The sequence below is a fragment of the Paralichthys olivaceus genome, chromosome 7, assembly GCF_024713975.1.
Source record: "Paralichthys olivaceus isolate ysfri-2021 chromosome 7, ASM2471397v2, whole genome shotgun sequence".
In the NCBI taxonomy this organism is placed as follows: Eukaryota; Metazoa; Chordata; class Actinopteri; order Pleuronectiformes; family Paralichthyidae; genus Paralichthys; species Paralichthys olivaceus.
In genome coordinates, this window is record NC_091099.1 from 12009168 (window position 1) to 12027379 (window position 18212).

At 40.0% G+C, this 18212-nt stretch overlaps 1 protein-coding gene across 1 annotated transcript; it reads right to left on the minus strand.

The window, feature by feature from the left end:
- Positions 1-1333: 1333 nt before the first annotated feature.
- Positions 1334-16920, minus strand: LOC109624057 (beta-1,4-N-acetylgalactosaminyltransferase 3-like). Its single transcript, XM_069528686.1, has 20 exons — positions 16469-16920; positions 15274-15329; positions 15088-15168; positions 12481-12576; positions 11825-11915; positions 11370-11470; positions 10858-10925; positions 9614-9692; positions 9415-9481; positions 9065-9193; positions 8850-8959; positions 7465-7565; positions 6643-6710; positions 6060-6549; positions 5490-5707; positions 4718-4871; positions 4542-4614; positions 4290-4443; positions 3678-3804; positions 1334-2766 (listed from the first exon to the last, which is right to left on the minus strand). Exons 1-20 carry the CDS (start codon positions 16599-16601, stop codon positions 2658-2660), a joined length of 2505 nt encoding a protein of 834 aa, XP_069384787.1. The 5' UTR covers positions 16602-16920; the 3' UTR covers positions 1334-2657.
- Between the last annotated feature and the right edge of the window lie 1292 nt (positions 16921-18212).

Genomic DNA, 18212 nt, shown 5'->3' on the forward strand with positions numbered 1-18212 from the left:
TGCATTCTAAGAAGCAGTGAAACTGAAAAGATATAGAAATATGAATTTAAAGCACTAATACTATAAATTGTGATATGTGTTTTACTATCTTATGAGTAGTGACGCAATGAAATCATGCTGAATTCCCAATAGTGCGTAAAGGCAGCGTCCGGGTTTGACTCACACATGCGCAACATAAACAACCTGGTTTGTCTCTTTTCTTACAAACAACTACTAATAATAATGTTACACCGTGCTTTAAAAGTCAGGAGAAAGGAGAAAATTCAATAATAAAATAGATATAATTATATAAATACATTTATAGGATTAGTCAGTGCAAATAAAAGCTAATTAGAATAACACTCGGTATACCTCCGCCGAGGCCCAGCAGTCCCCCTTTGGTCCTACACTTAAAGCTGAACTGTAGCAGACAGTAAATAAGTCTGGTAATTTGCAAACTTTTTGCTTCTGTCAAAAAACCCATCAAACCCAGGACATAACCTTCCATGTCTGTTTGGCCAAGGAAACTATTAAAAACACATCAGGGAACCAAACCATAGCACTGACGAAGACTTCCCTTAATCTGATGGGCACTGCTATTTTTATTGCCTCTCCTGCTTCCATAAATATTCACTAGTTTACAAAATCTGATGCTGAAAATAGTCTCCATCATATGCTGTAGTTACTACAGTTTGGGAAGTTCCTACTATAAACAGCACACATCTGTCTACCTCTCTCTTTATATATATATATAGTTTACAGGATGTACTTTACCCATTGTTTTCTGAAAGGGTGCTGGCTGCTGCTTAACAGCTTCATCATCACAATGTTTAAAATCATTACTGGGACAGGAAGATGATTTGAACAAAAGAAGCATTTATGCTTTGTGCTCTCATAGGCCCACAAAAAAACAACAACATACAGAGAAAGCTGACGCCATAAGGAGAAATCACAATGTCAGTCATTTTGAAATTGTAGCCTTCAACCAAACATCTGCAATTAGTGATGTTGCAGGCTCTTGAACAGGGTTCTCTCTTGTCTTGGTGGACTAATGTAGTCAGCAGTTCCCAGAGGCCTCTTCTCAACTCAGGGTCCTATAGGCAGTTGCTTGCTTTGCCTACCTCATTGCAATGCCCCTGTGTCTCTTAATCAAAAAATTGAGATTGAAACCCAATAATGGTGACATACAAATGCAACACTTTTTTACAAATTGTAAAACTTTTACTTAGTTTTTTATCTGTAGACAAAATGAATAGCCAGAATATCTCAGTGTTATAATTTCAGTTAGAAATAAAATTAGTGAACGTTAACAGGCAGCAATTCAAAATAGAAAACAGGACGTAATGAAAGCAAAGGCAATGTAGGCATTTTATTCAGGGAAATGTATTGACTCCCCAGATTTGTCAAACAACCTGAAATTGAAAACTGTATCCCTGAGAGAAGAAACCACTGAACTGTACAAGAAGTCAGACGTTAACTCGTATAGCATCAAAGTTTGCATACCCAACTGACATTGAGTTCAATAATGCCCTTATTTACCTGCTTCACAGAGCATACACACACCTGGAGAAGTCACAGAGCACCTTGAGGATTATGTTCTTTAACTTCTCCGGTGTTTGACACTGTTCAGTGACACAGGCTGGCCCATGAGCTCTCTGTGATGCAGATGGACCGGGACCATCTGTCATGGATCAGACTACATCACAGACAGGCCTCAGTGTGTCAGGCTGCAGGACTGATCCTGGGACACCCCACTCCTGTCATCATCACTGTTCAGCCTTTACAGCTTTGAGTTCTGATACAACACAGGAACATGCCATCCACAAAAGTTCTCTGATGACTGTATCTCAGAGGACAAAGAGCAGTATGGAGACCTGGTAGGGAGTTTTGTAGGATGGTGTGGCAGAAGTCACCTGCAGCTTAACATTAGTAAAATCAAGGACCTGAAGAATGAATGTCAAAAACAAAACCCTGATTTATGGCTTTTCTGCAAAACTCTACATTCAACAATGATCTTTGGAAAGTGGCATTGGACAGAATAGGCAGCATACGAACAAATATTGGCCAAGTGTACTATGAATTTGATCAGTTTCATGTTTGTGATACAAATATATTTTTCATCTTAAATGTTGAGATACACTTTTATCACTTTTCTGAAAATAACAAAAACAGATAAAATCAACAACATGAACTCTGTGTTTATCCGATAGAGAATCTTGAATCATATACATACAGTATATTTAATTTTGTCACAAACAAAACATTTAAAACTCATGTGCATCAAGATATGGGACACTTGTGTTTAAACATCCTCGTAGTGTGCACCGCCATTTCATTGAGGTTTCGATCTTGGCAGTGAGTATAATGCAGATAAACAAACAAAGTGACAAACATGGAACATGGCAGTATGTTCATGTACAATATCAAATAGTCAGTGGCACTCATCAGCATCAGTGTGTATCGTCTCAGTAGTGGGTAGTACTTCCAGGTAAATATACTCTGGGTTGTACTCGGTGTTGTTCTGCAAAGCTTTAGACAGTATTCAGCCCCAATTCCATCATATTGTGTTAATCTCTGTCAGTCAGAAGTAGTAACCATTATCTGTCCTTTGCTCTGGTTGTGACTGTGACTTCCAGGTAAATGTACTCTGAGTCATTGTGCTGTGACAGATGGTAAGTTTACTTGTCGGGTGTAAACTGCCGGTTCCACATGCCACGTTTGGAGTGAAAGTAGTGGAAGAAGTTCCTCAAGTAGACCCTATCCACTTCCATCCCTGACTTAATGACCCTAGAGCAGAGAACAGAGGTACAGTATGTGGGTATAGTGTTAGGTTCAGCCATAAGAAAAAAACATGAGGGGAGGAAGATTGCTGTCCTTTTGCGTTATGAAAAGAAAGTTGAAATGTCCCAAATAAATCAGAAGATATTTCTCTTGCATTTTGAGAATAAACTGCCACTGTTGAATCTTTGTGGTTTCTTCAACTTCAAAAAACATGACTGATTGCCACGCTGTTTTTTGTACTAAAAAAGAAGGGATTTTCTTGTTACCAAAAACAAACAATGAAGGAACAAAACAAACAATGAAGGAACAAATTTATCAATTTACCTGCACGAGGCCCTTTTAGGAGAGGCAGCCATGCACTGACCTTCGTAGTTTGATGCATTTTTAAAAGCTCTAATTGAATCCTGAAGTATCACATTCAACATTTTTACTTTATCCTCAAAATGCAAAACTATCTTTCTCTTCAACATTTCATTTGTTTAAACACTTCAGAGCAGTGATTTCAAAAGCCAGTTCGGTTACCAATTGTGCCTGTCTGACTTACAGATCATGTGTAGGGGCTTATTATAATTTATAATTCAGTAAAAACAGCTGACTGATCATTTCTAGATTTACACTAGATGTATTTATCCCCTTTAGGATTTCTTGCAAGACTGTTGCATTAGATTTACCGAGGTGTACCTAATAACATGGCAACAGATTAGTTGTGTGAATAAGAAATTACACAAAACCACAGCAGAGACTACAAGTGCCTGGAGCTTCATTACAAATATTTTCCCTATAATGTTGAAAAGTCTGAAGGTTGATTATTGTAATAAAGTTAAAGGGAAAAAAAACATGGCTAATATGAGATTAGAATAAAAAGATAAAAAACAAACAAGCGTATCTGTCAATTTACATTTAGTAAGTAAACACACCTGTCGAGTAGTTCCCAGTCTTCCCCTCCCCAGCGGTCTGTAAATTCTTTGGTGTTCATTCCTCCCACTGCATCCAGATCAGACTTATAGATTCCAAGCAGGCCAAAGCCCTCCACCTCCCAGAAACCTGCAATCCACACATTTACATTTCAAATTTTACATTTACTACATCCACACTTAAAGGTTCAGTGTGTAGAATTTAGTGACATCTAGTGGTGAGGTTGCATGTTGCAGCTGAATAGCCCTCTCATCACCTTCCCCTTCTAAACAAGAAAGAGAACCTGTGGAAACCTTTAGTTGTCTTTAAAACTCAAAGGTGTTTAGTTTGTCCAGTTGGAACTACTGTAAAGAAACTGTGGCCTCTGTATAGAAAGAACCCGCTCCTGTTGTAAATATAAAGTATTTCAAAATAAAGGGCTCTTTCTAGACTAAACAAAACAATTGGTACAATGTAGATGGTTACACACTGGAGAAAACATCACAAGGATTATTTTATATTAATTTTTTTATTTTATATAAAATTTAAATAAATGTTCTGCTTTGTCTTTTTAATACACATCCCTCAATGAGTGAGGGTCACATCAAAATGAAGCTAAAGATGTGTGTATCTACCTCTGGCCTCCAGTGGTGTAGCCCCACAGTCCAGTCTCATGACTATGGGAGTATAGGCCATGTATCCCTCCACACAGTGTTTCCTGATGCTGTCGATCATAGAGGTAGGGAATTGGAGGTGGAGGTCACACAGAAACACTATGCTGTGTTTGTCCTGAGGGAGGATGACAGAGAGGTAAAGATGTTCTTATTATTCTATTTAAATGAATTGATCTTAATTATTTTACTGCTGAGAGCGGTTGCATCACTAACTTCTATGAGGTCGACTCCTGCTTGCAGACCAGCAGAGCGCTGGAAGTTTCCACTCAGCTTCAGATACTGGTACCTGATACATTCCACACACACTGTTACAGCACATACATCATGTGTATCATACTTAACCATAGGTTTATATTCAGCGTAAAAGGTCAAACACACAAATGCACAACCTGTGGAGTGACGAGCTCTTTAGAGCCTTCTCCACGTCCATGTCAGTGCTTTCGTAGTCAGTGATGATGAGGTTGAAGTTGGTGTCTCCAGTTTCTTTGAACACTTTCTCCATTTCCAAAATCAGCTGGTAAACCCACCGAGCCTGGTTTTTCACTGAGAGACGTAAACGGGAAGTTAGACACACGACTTTAAACATCACGGCTGTCAGCTCACTTTAGTTTTTGTTAGAGGGCACATGTGGCCGCGTCGATAACCCCACCCATCATATCTCAATACAACGGACAATGACAACAAATAGCAATTTCAGAAATGTACACATATCCCCCAATACACCGTTACACATTTCTCGACGGTGGGAGGAAGTGGAGATTTTCTTTATACACAGTCTGAGGTTTTAAGTTTTGACGTTGATATTTGCTTGAAGAAATATTAAGAATGACAAGACAACATGTAGAATCACATACTTGATGTAGTCAATGAATCACTTTTAGGGGCATAATATCAGTGTGCAAACACTTTTCTGAATACAAGTTAAAAACTACAAAATCTTATGTTAAATCATCTTAAAAGTAACTCATAACTAAGTCAAGTATAAAGGAGTGTAAAGTGAAACCTTTCCCTCTGTAGTGTAGATGAGTTGAAGTATAAAGTGGAAGGAAAATGAAAAAACTCAATTACTGTGCCTCAAAATTGTATTGATGTAAGGCACTTGAGTCAATGTTCAATCTCCACCACTAGAGATGAGCCTGGTCAAAGGTGGATGTACAGTACCTGGCACTATGATGTGGACGGTGGCAAGAGGATTCCAGCTGAAGCCCACTGGGTTACACAGCACCAGCTCAGGTTGTGGAATCAAAGCGTAGACATATTGTGACAGACGCAGCAGCCGGCCGTTAATGTCTTTCAGTAGCAGCTCCAGGAGGTAACGGCTTCCTTTGACGATGTCCACACGCTTCACCACGTTAACCACTCGCACTAATGTGAACTGTCTGCAGGGGCAGAGAGAGTCAGACACAGTGACATGTCTGCAATAACAGTTAGGAAGTCCATGCACAAAATTGTTTGATTCTAAGATGCAACATACTCCTTAAAAAAAAGTACAAAAGCATTTAAAGAGAAAAACTGAGAAAACTCAGATATTTTTTTTAATAGTTTTTCAACATGTAGTAATAAATAAACCAAGGGGCCCATTTCAGGGGTCAAGGGCCCACATGGGGTGCCAACATATTGGGGACACATATAGGACAACCTGAAAACATGATGCATAAAAACTCTGTTTATTATGCCGATTTTTGTGTCATGGCTCAGGTGATGCGCTGATGCAGACAAAAATACACTTACCCATTATGTTTGTTGTTGAGTTTGTCTATGAAAGCATTCACCACTGGCAGGACATCACTGGAGTTGATCAGCAGACTGCCAGAAATTTTGCATTTTAGTTGCATTGCATCTGAGGTGTGTGCCCGGAAGTCCAGGTGGTTGATCTGGAAGGTCTGCCTCCAGTTCACCACAGGGTCATAGTCAACATTTTTCTCAACCTTCTTATCCTTAGCTTCCCGCGGGACCTTCTGTGTTTTTTTAGCAATGTTCTGCTGCTTGGTCCCCTGTTGGATCTTCTCTGACGACACAAGCTCGTCTGGTTTCACTGACTCAGTCTGAGGAAGAGGCTTTGTGTCCTCTTCCTGCACGGGTAACGAGTGGAGTATGTTCTTTAATTTCTCAGCATAACTCTCATAATCTGTTCCATAGTCTGGGAAAATTGTGTTGCTTTTCTGGTCTGGCTTGGCTTCCTTCTCATTTCGGACAGATTTCTCCCACATGAAGCTATAATCTAACATTCACCAGAGGCAAAAACAGAAAATTTGAGTGAATTGGGCTGACAACACAAGTAACTCTTTTATAAATAAGAAAAATGAGAAAATACTTCTGTCTGTGTTTTCTTGATCCTGCAGGTCAGGACTGTCTAGTTTCATGTATCTAGAGAAATTGGACCTAAAGATAAAAAATACAATTGAGATCATTTGCATTGTTTTCAGTACAGACACTTAAAAGATTAACACCATTTTCTTTTACTGTGCATAAGATCTCCACAGATTGAAGGGTACAGCACCATTTATTGGTGATGATGTAACTCTGTCTTACTGTAAGTACGAGGGTTGATTGATCAGTTTATGAACAAAAGTCATACGAGAAGTTAAACCACAACATCCAAAGCTGACTCATCTCTGAGCAGAAATTAAGTAGAAATTTGGAAATTAATATAATCAATGGAATTTCTGTTTACTGTAATTGAAAATTGCAAGTAAATGAATTCAAAGCTAGCAGAGAAGAGGACCCTGGTTTTGGGAAGCTGGACACATGAGATCATTTAGATCTAATCATGTAAACACCATAATCAAATAACGTCCAGCATTAGGATGAGACTTTTACAAAGAAAGGATTCATATGCTTTATGACTGCTGGACTAAGGGTGTAAAAGAATTTAAAAAAAAAAATATATATATATATATATATATATATATGGCATGAAGTCATAATTGACAGACGAGACTGACTTGCAAAGACTGGTTGAGCATGTGTATCAGCGGGACCTCTCTACAATGGCTCTATTCTCTGATCGTTACTGATTGTGGCTTCAAATGTGGAAAAGAAGTGTAGTTGCATCGTCCATCTTAATATGCAGTCTATGGTCTTACTACGCATGGATCTATAATTTCAGAGTCATGTTGATCCCCAGAGGTCTCACTTCTTCATGATGTCAGGGCTCTGGGGGTAGAAGCAGCTTTTCTCAGACTCCATGTGTGCGAGTCGGGTGTGGTCATTGGGGTAGATGTAGGATGATTTGACCTGGTGAGATGAAATTAAATGATGTTAGAGACATGAGAGCTTAATGATTTGTTGCCACAATCTGTACAAAAATGCCACAATCTGTACAAAAATCAAAGTGTTGTGGTTTTATTGGGGTTGCGTGTGTGCAGGTTTGAATTTCGGCTCAGCAGTAACCATGAGGTTACCAAGCAACCAGCAGAGATTGCAGGAAGTCACTGCAGATTGACAAATAATTAGACATTAATAACAGAGGTTGAAGAATTTAAAAGAAATCACAAATAGTGCTCCTGAATGTTTTTTTCCTACTGGGTGTAGCACACCTTGATTGATACTGTGATCATTTAGATTCCTTAAAACAAAGAAAACCTATGAAGAGAAATCCATTAAAAGATGGAAAATGTTTCTGTATCATTCTTGGTCAAGATAAAGAAGAACTAGAATTACTGCCCTGTCCCCATACATTTTGTTCATACTAATAGCTTGAATTTATATAGCGTCTTTTAAGAGACCCAAGGATGCTTTACATATGTCTGTGGGGACAGAAAAGAAAAAGTAATTAGCACAAAACCAGACACAAATAAACAGAACTAATGGCAGGGTGGAGTATTAACTGAGGCCAAAGGCTTTAGCGAACAGGTGTTTGAATAGTTTTTTGAAGCTGTCCAGAGATGTAGCGTTGCAGGTTTCAGCAGGGAGACAGTTCCAGAGGGTGGGGGCTGCAGCAGTTGCTGGCCCTAAAAGTTTGCAGTTTGCTGTTGGCGAGGGACATTATTTTACAAGTTTTCTGGCTTCAGACTCTAGTTTGATCAATCAAATTTGAGCAGGGTTTGGTTGCCAGCAGGTAAATGTTTGTAAAGAAAAAAAGAGGCACAACACAATGACCAAATACATTGGCTATCTGCTTTATAATTTATCTGAATTACACAGAGAGCTTTGAATAAAGATTAGTCAAAATATTACCTAAAACAGGACCTTAAATAAATTAGCCCCACTTTAAATAGTGAACAGCCAAAACGAGAGTCTTGGCCTGGATATCCACTGTCTACACTGAAAGCCCCAGAATACTGGCCGTGGCCCCCAGTGGCCAATTCCTTGTCAGATAAGGTCCATGACCTTGAACACTGAAATTTGATCAGTTTGAGTCATAGTAAACATAGTAGACATTGTGTTCACAAGGCAACAAATGTGTTTTGTGAGGTCACAGCAACCTTTACATTTGACCACCAAAATCTAATCATTTCATCCTTTTGTGCAACTACTTTTATTTTTTATCTTCACTTACATTACAAAACAAATACGTACATAATTCAGTCCTTGATAGCGGTCTAGATGAATGCCTTTGATTGTGTAGCTGGGTTTGTAGTCGCAGACAGGCAAAACATCTTGTAGGAACTTGCTGTTTATCAAAGGCACTGCAAACCAATAGAAATTGGGGCCGAGATTACTTTGTGCTTCAACTTGAGGAAATCACTTGCATCCTGACTTGATACAGAACAAGACAGAGAGACGTCTCTCACCTTGGTAGAGAACATCTCGTGGGTCTTCCATCAACATGTCGACTGTGGAGCTGCTCTGTCTCGTGTTTTGGTGGCTCGCAGCTGTCTGAGGTACGTGAGCAACATCACCTGCTACCAGAGCAGACTCATCTGTGGGATGAAGCCACAGGCCAATCAAATCAGAGAAGTGCTCCACATTTAATGTGCCACAAAACCACTGACTTTATACAGTGTGAGCATCTGTGCAGAAATAATAAAGTCAGTAGTTTTGGATTGTGAGACACTCTGTGGTGCAGATTCACTCTGAGGTTTCTCTGCCATTTCAGTGTCAGAAGGAATGATGTGTGGTGATGTCTGATACGTGTCCTTACCAACATAGAGAGAGATGTCCTTGGATGCAATAACTGTGAATCTGGAGCCTTTGTCCTGGAGCTGCCACTGTGTGAAGACAAATACAAAGAACTACATTTCTCTTCTCTGTTTAAAAGCTCAGATTACACAATAATGAGAAAGCTGCAAATGAGAAAACAGAGAGGGGACTTTTTTTCTGAGCTGGATCGAGCTACTTACTGCCACCTCCACATGGTCTGTCCCTTCATGGTCCTGCTTGTGGAGAAGTTCGAAAAAGTACTTCCTCTCTGCAGAAAGCCTGTCAGACAGTAACAGTTCATATTTAGAACCACACCATAGACATATTAGACAACAGAGCTAAACAGCTTCAAGTAGCCAAAAGGTTCTGCGTAGGTAGCTGACTGGCTTGGCTGCTCTATATTGAGTGTGCAGCACTTCTGTCCCTTCATTTGTTTCAGGGTGTAACAACATCATAGAGTAAAATCTAATCACTTAGAGATTTAAAATTCTCCTTCTCATGTCTCTTCTTCTTTAGCAGCTTAAAATACACACGTTGAATAAACATTAACACAATTTTAAAGCCATAAATGTTTCTATTCTCACGCTTGAAGCACACTTACAGTACGGTTCTTGTTAAGGTACAAACAATGCCACCAGGCACGTACAGTACTGGATCTTTATTGCTGATTCTTTTTTCTGTTTTGGTATCAATTGAAACTGGTCTAGATTGTAAAGTCTATAAAACTGCCTGTAATCCACACCCACACTCTGTGACAAAGCGTTAACAACAAGGTCATGTAATAGGTACAAACAGCCGTCTTATTCTTTCCAGCACCTACATTGAGTTTTTACCGTATCAGTATTTATGAGTTAAATTCCCAGAGGAACATTTGCGCTTTTACGTAGAACTAGGTTATGAGAACTTCAATCAGTTACGAGACTGGATGTGCTTCTGTTGAGACATGAGTTTTGGTGACGTTATCCATAGATACAGGGGAGAGGGCAGTGTGGCCCCCAATTTTCTGTCCCTGACTCGACCCGGATATCATTTCAAAATTTCTGTCCAAAATCTATCCGAAGCCTTACACAGGGGACTTGTAAGAGACAGTTTGAAGAAAGAATGGTCAATGTTGGCAAAGCAGAGGCTGCAAAAGCTCCACGTAAGGACCCCTGTATGGATCAAGATGGATCCTACAAGTCCCACTGTGCAAGTCCTGATCTCATTTTTTAGTGTTGCTTCTTGTGATAAGTTAGCAGATCCTGGTTTGTAAAATCTATTTCACACAAGTTTTTGCTTCTTTTTAACCTTTTTTGTGACTAGAAATCCAGCTGACTTTTGAGGCCATAGCTACTGTTATTGAGATATTTCTGCCCGTGTTGTTCTCACTGGTTTGAAGACACACAAAGAGAGAGAGAGAGATCTCACACACACACACAGACAGACAGAGAGAGAGTAAACTCACCTAACTGGTCTGGATATCTGACTAGCGTATTTCTCAAACTCGCCAGGGGCGGTCCACTCTGTGCCAGTCTAATAAAAACATTTTTGACATTAACCCCATTAATCTTTAATCTTAAAGGGCAAACTTGGAATAAGCACAAATCAAATTAAGAGTATTCAGACCTCAGTCACATTATGTAGACATGTGTATGTTCATGTTACTTTATCCTATTGGAGTTTTTCCAGCATTTTTCAACATCAACATAAAGTAGTTACCCACTGCTTGATGACGAACACCCTGGGTTCGAGTGTAAACTAGGAGTATGATGTAACATTGATATGAATCATTATCAGATGCTTTGTTACATATAAAGAGGAATCAATGATGAATACTATTAGCAACTCATGTGAACAATCAAAAATCAATTCTTATTCAGAATAAGATCAATAGTCAGAATATTGATGTCCATGTAGTCAGTGACACAAATGTGGAAATGTTCCTCTGCTGCTTAAGAAGATGACTGAGATAAATACCTTTCCAACCCATCCCAGTAACTGCACATTGAGGGGGGAGTCATCTGTGCTGAGCCACAACTCAGAGTTGTCCTGAGAGCTCAAAGCAAAAACAAACTCTCCTGAGAGACAAAGGAAAGTAGGGGTTATAAGGATTCAGACAGACATGGGTACAGTATCTAGAGAGATGTATGATATCTATTACATTACTTTTCCTTTAGCTGATGCTTTTCTCCAAAGTTACTAACAATAAGTGCATTCAACCATGAGGGTACAAACCCATAAACTAGACCTGATCTGTTCACAGCACGGTACACAAATACTAGCGTTTGGAAACGGATGTGGGAAGCCACTGGTAACCAGTGAAGGTAGCGGAGGAGTGGAGTAGTGTGGGTGAACTTAGGTAGGTTGAAGACCAGTCGAGCTGCTGCATTCTGGACATGTAAGCATGGTAACAGAAGTGACTAGTGAGGTACCGTCAGTGTATGGATGCAGATAGCCAAATATCCTGAGTCCATAGCTGGTCCAATTAGGAGAGACAGCCAGCTTCAGTGCTGTAGTTCTGGACTGAAAGAGGAAACAAAGAATCAGCCACCATGTTTACTCAAAGAGGGACAACATCTTGAGTCCAGGGACCTGAGGATCTAACATGTGGATGTAGAATGCAACTCTGTGTGAAAACACCTCACTGTGACACTGAAGAAGAAAAGAGGATCACTTCGGTCAGTAGGATTAATCCTCTGGGGATCATGAATGTCTCCATGAAATTTCATGGGGTTCCATCTGAGAGTTTACTGAGTATTTGAGTGCATATACCTCCACCAAGGCTTAAAATCTATAAAGTTGCACCAAACTGCAGACACTCGTGATCACAGTCCTAGATAAAAGATAATAGAGCTGGTTCTTTTCATTAAGATCAATGAATGATTCCCTGGGAGTTCGCTCTTTCTTGGCCCATTTCCCATCCCTCCACCAAGTTTAGTGGAAATCTGTTCAGTAGTTTTTGCGTATTCCTGCTGAAGAACAAACAATGCAATGGACAGGGGCACAAACACACCCACCCTGGCTGAGGTAACGATCCACTGAACATAATTAATGCAGTGTGAGGTGCTCAGGTCAGACTCTGACTCACGTGAGGATACAACGGGTAGTGCAGGTTCTTGCGGAGGTCAGCTGTAGAATTGCCACACCAGTCCTCAAACACGTGCAGATTGACCCGTCCCTTATACTGCAGGAAGAGAGGAGAGAGAGGATCTAAACATCTATCAACAGCTGCACACTCCCTTAGATACCACCTGATGATAAAATGACATAAGCGCTGGTTTCAACTGGTCACCCAGCTCCTGTAAAGACCTGGTTCACCTGAACTTGGCCCTTAAACCTGGTGTTATCTTGTCATGCAGGTGTTATTTGTCTCTTTTTATTTCCGCTTGCTCCGCAGTATAATGGAGGTTTCTGTTGTCTGTGTAGCTCATTACATTCAAAAAAAGAACTCAGTGGAGTACATATAGGCCCAGCAGTTCACTTAGGAAACCACACTATTAGACACAACTCACCAGTGAGCTACGTCTAAAATTTGATATGCGTTTCTAATTAAATTTAATTATTCATTTTTTTATACTCTCAAATTTGTATTCTCATATTGAAGTTGACTATTGACTATGATTTTTTAAAGGGTTTGTCAGTGGCTAGTGAAAATGGGAAATTTTTCTTGTTGTAGAAGTGATCATCTGAGATTCTTCATCTGAAAAATGTAAACATTGCTGAGATTAATAGAAATAAAGTGTTGAATATTGATATTATCTGTTTCCCACCTTGTTAAGTCATTGTTGATAATTATTGTGAGAAATCATTTACGTGATCAGTGTCTTCACATAGATGAGTATCATTTATCATTAATAATAATTTATAGCTCAACGCAAACTGAGCAAATTTGTAATTTCAGCAGAGTGTATAATACTGGTAGCCCTTCGTATGACTCAGTACCCATGAAGTAGCTCTCAGTTTCAAAAATGTTGGTGACCCCTGTTCTAGACCTTTCCAGGAGTTTTACCCCACAATCTAAGAGGGAACATTTGTCACAAACTGTCATAATTCAATAGCAGGACAAGTATTGACTTACATAAAGCAATTCTTATGCTTCCTTTCTTAACAAATCCAGGGTTCACGATTCAAAGTCTCAGGTAATGGTGACATCCTTCATGGATAACTGTACAATAAGGTTATCTGACCTGTTTTTATTATCTGTAAACATGTTTAAAAACAAATAAACACCATCATGTGCTGTGGTTCACTTCCTTGAAGTATCGCAGTCACACAAAACACGGACCTGTATGCAGGTCTCTCAAATGACCTGTGATCTACCTCTAACCATTTAAACATCCCACCATAAAGATACACTGCGAGTTTGTGAGTTAATGTCAAAGCACTGATTGAAAGGGTAATATTGTATTGGGCTGTTACATCAAACCCAAGTGTCCTGTAGTGTTACTGATATAAACTGATACAATCTTGATTTCAGTATGTCACATTTAATTTTTTGTTAAGTCATTTAGATTTGTTAGTTTTGTGTTGCAATTTAGTGATCAATACTTGATATTGGTTGGTAGTCTTTCTATTTGATTGGAGAAAGTGAAGGAATCAGGTAATTTCATTCAGTTTGTTGCCACAGGAATATCAATATGGTACTACTTCTACTAGTATCACCAACTTCAGACTAGTAACACTAGTTCAATGCACCACATGAATGTCCTCATCGTTCAAACAATGTATCAATGGATGTGAAGACTGCACACAATTCTTTTTCTTCTCGTCGCAACTTCCTGCAACTGATCCGATAGTCAGAACCACCAAAAAAAGAAAAAGGGAACCACGGCTCATCGGATCACACCAAGACCAATTCTTTTGCTCGCACTTTTGGTGCATTGGTCTGGACCGTGCTCCAAGGCACTTTCCATCTTTGTTTAGAAGGTCTGGATCAAATAAGGTAGGTATGAAACTACCTCATTTCAATCCCTAGAGAGAATGAAACTTAATATGACAACTTAAATGAAAGCCCAAATTGTGTTGACTATTTAAACCCAAACATGTTAATCCACTGAAGAAGACATCTCATCTTTCAATGGTATAAAAAGAGTGAGGGCCGCAATCTGATCACGTGAAGGATGTAAACCACAGACATGCAGTTCTGGGCATTTAGGCTGGAGTAGAGAACACTGAATTTAAACTTGTGCCCCCTGCTATAGCCTACATTATAAACTATATCCTCAAGTCAAAAGATCAGTTCATTAACTTTACTTACACAATCTTAAACGATCCATTTTACATCCCATGTTTACAACGACATGAACCATTTGAGTGTGTTTATTTACAAAGCATTAGACTGGCCAATCTATCTCATACTTAGAGGCATATACTCTGGAGCCGAACTGCTAACTCATGTTGCTGCAATACTTCAGCAGACCACTCCACCCCACAGCCACTTGGATTTAAAAGTGCAGCCATCAGGAGAGAGCATACCTGCTGTACTGCACACCATCATACAAAGAGTTAAGTTGAGGTTGAAGTTAACGTACATGATCTGTGAAAAGGGCTAAAATATGACTTTAAATTTACTGGACAATAAAGAATTTATAAGACTCTTTACACATCCAAGTTTTCCAGGATGATTGGAACCCTGAACACAATGTCCACAGAGGAAAAGGCACTGAGTGGGATAAGCCCTGACAAACACACACACCTTTGGTGTCCAGGGTTGTGGAGTATATCTGGAGCTCCACACAGATGAATCTTCCACATGGTATTGTTCGGCCCCTCTGACCTGCAGAACACACATTTAATTAACTTAGTACTTCTCCTCATCCCTTCTGCACAAACACACACCCTTACATCATCATATTTTCTATTACTGCTTATTTATCCTTACCCAGTTGTCAGACTTGGCTTTCCTCCAGATGTTGCTGATACTGTAAGCTTTCAGGCCTGAGGAAGTGAGTGAAAACAAATTAGAGCAATGCAGGGATGATAGGCAAATATACAACGACACATCGGCAATGCTGTCGCTCTAAAAGCTCTGGACCTAGCTGATTTAATGTGGTTCCATAAAGGGGTTTTCCGTTAGGGCAAGAAACTCGTACCACCAACCTAGAGTAGAAATTAAGAATTGTAGCCATAACGAGGCTTGATTTGAATTTAAAGGTGAAGTCCATAAAGTTGTAAAGTTGGGCTCTACTGAGTGCCACTATACTACTGCATTTTTAAAGCACTGGCCATGTTTCAAGGAAAAAACTGCACAAATGTGGACAGGAAGGAATGAGGGAACCTTTGGATGTAGTTAGTGAGCGAGCCTTGCAAAGCAACAATTTACAGAGAACATCTTCATAATGAATTTACCTTTTAAAAACATGACTGACCAGAAAATCAGAGAGGCCCTGTACATTTTATCTACTCAGCCCATGAATAATTTATGTGGCAGTTTTCAAAACAAAGTTACAAAGTGCAAAAAGAGGAGGTGCTCCAGGAATTACACGGTGCCAGACCCCCCCAGCCTGTTTGATGGTCATGTCTGGCCCATGTACTTGAAACACAAGAACATCATGGAGACAACAGTTGGCTATTAAAAAAATAATGAAGCCTAGAACCAGGTATGGACAGGCCTCTGACACAGGAGTCGTTCCCTGGACCTCAGAATGCTCTGATTATGTACAAGTATGAATGAACTATATGACGATGCCTAAACGAACACACACAGGCACAGCCTGGACTCATCTCACATTCATCATCAATTACTCTTAAATATAAACTACATCCTGCCGAAAAGCAAGACAAGACTAATTCAAATGGAATGAATCCAAATGTGTTCACGTCGGTACTAAAAAATATATCTACTTACTGCTATTCTAGATATACAAGTAGGCTTAATCATTTTTGTAATTGCCAAGACTTAATGTGTGGCAGATATAAATGATATGATAAAAGCACATTTTAGGCTTTGATTCAAAAGGACTACTTAGAGTCCTACATCAGTTACTGGTTGGATTGAATCGTTACTCTAACTATTTTTTACAGAACAAACACTTGTTGAGTGAAGCATGTTGCAGCTTGAAAGTTTGATGACCGACCTGTGTATCGGATCCATGAATTAGTAACGACAATCTCATGGTAGACAGCCACTGCTGCGACCAGCACGATCGCCCCGAACAAAAGGAACGTGTCTCTGCGTCGCAGCCTCGTCAGGGGGGAAACTACAGACATCGTCTTGGCTCTCGGGCAGAGGCTACACCTCGTCCCGGTAGAATCATCCGTTGCTGGCCCCGCAAGTATTTAATTTGGAATGCCTCTCCAGCTGTGGCCACTTCCACGCTCTGTGCGTAATTACGCACGGACGTCAACAATTGCCGTCGACTTTTACTAGGTCTGTGTTAACAACTGTGTCCATTGTCAATGTGTTTGTGTATCTCAGTGTTTTTCCATTAAAAGAGAGAGAGAGGGGAGCGACTGGATGAATAAACGCGCTTGTATTTTACGCAGAAATCCTTATATAAGACACAGTTTTGACAGCAAGTGTGAAAGGAGGAGGGAGGCAGAGAGGATTTGAGTGAGTGATTACACCTGTGGGCTGAGAAACTAGATTGACAAGTGCCCATGCACCTGTTTCCGCCCTTGTGTGGTGGGTGGCACTAAGGGGAGACCTGGCTGTGTCCGTAACTGTCTGTTATAAACTAAACTGTACGAATAAAGGTTATTTTGTTGTAACTCTTTGCATCTCCACCTCTTTAGTGTACACAGTAGAAATAGTCTGTGTGCGGGTACATTCTCACACCTTGAGAAAAGCTTTATTACAAGGTCTGAACCACAGAGACCGAACCCACCGTGCAGCCCGTCCGCCTGCCACCCACCCTCTTATCCACCACTCTCATGTGTGCGCGCACTACCCGGTCCCCCAAGATATCCCTGGTGCGCGTGGCTCCTCTCACTCTCCTATAATCCCATCCTGACAGGTCAATAAACGGTATAAACTGCCCACCAACACTTGCTGTGCCTACAAAATAAACCCATGCTCTTATCTCCATGGGTGAAAACATTAATGTGACTCCCACAGCTGTGACTGTGTGTTTAGAAAGTTTTGTTTATCATCCATAAAGGCCATAGCTTTATTTTCCACCTGTGGTTGTAGGATATTATCACTCAAGATAGAGAGCACATCTGCAAGGAGTCCGAGGATCAGATCAGATCCTGAGTGTCCTCGGGAAAAGAAAACTCTGACCTCCTGACAAGTGCAGATGCACACTGGGTAAAAAATGTGCCTGTTCCTAAACGCTGTAGTTAATAAATTCTGCATGAACACTGACTGTACAAATAGCTGCTCACTCATGCAGGCATTATGAAATATGAACAGTGAAATGTTTTCTTGTGCAGATGCAAACCTATGCAACAACATCTCTAACATCAGTCTGCCTATTAGTTTCTTCACTACTTGCTTTTTCAATGAAACAGAGAACAATGAAAATAGTCATTACACCTCAACATAATGCAAACTATATAAATAGGCCAGTTCATTTTTCAATTCATAGAAAACAAAACCTCCTAAAGAATACTTATATAGTGACATCTAAATATAATATACTAAATGAAGTGACATCTAGTGGTGAAATTGCATGTTGCTACTGAACACCCCTCAACTCACCCTCTCCTTCCAAACATGAAAGAGAACCTGTGGTGAACTTCATTTGTCATGAAAACTCAAAAGGTGTTTAGTTTGTCCAGTTTGGACCACTGTGAAAAACATGGCGGCCTCCATAGAGAGGACCAGCTCCCAATGTAAATATCAAGTATTCTAATAGACAGAGCCCATTCTAGGGTAAA

Coding starts and splice junctions, on each gene's coding strand:
- LOC109624057 (XM_069528686.1), bottom strand. CDS start 16,601: ATGTCTGTAGTTTCCCCCCTGACGAGGCTGCGACGCAGAGACACGTTC. Junction 9,194..9,414: donor GGACATCTCTCTCTATGTTG/GTAAGGACACGT, acceptor TTCATCCCACAG/ATGAGTCTGCTCTGGTAGCA. Junction 2,767..3,677: donor GACTGGGAACTACTCGACAG/GTGTGTTTACTT, acceptor TCTCTGCTCTAG/GGTCATTAAGTCAGGGATGG.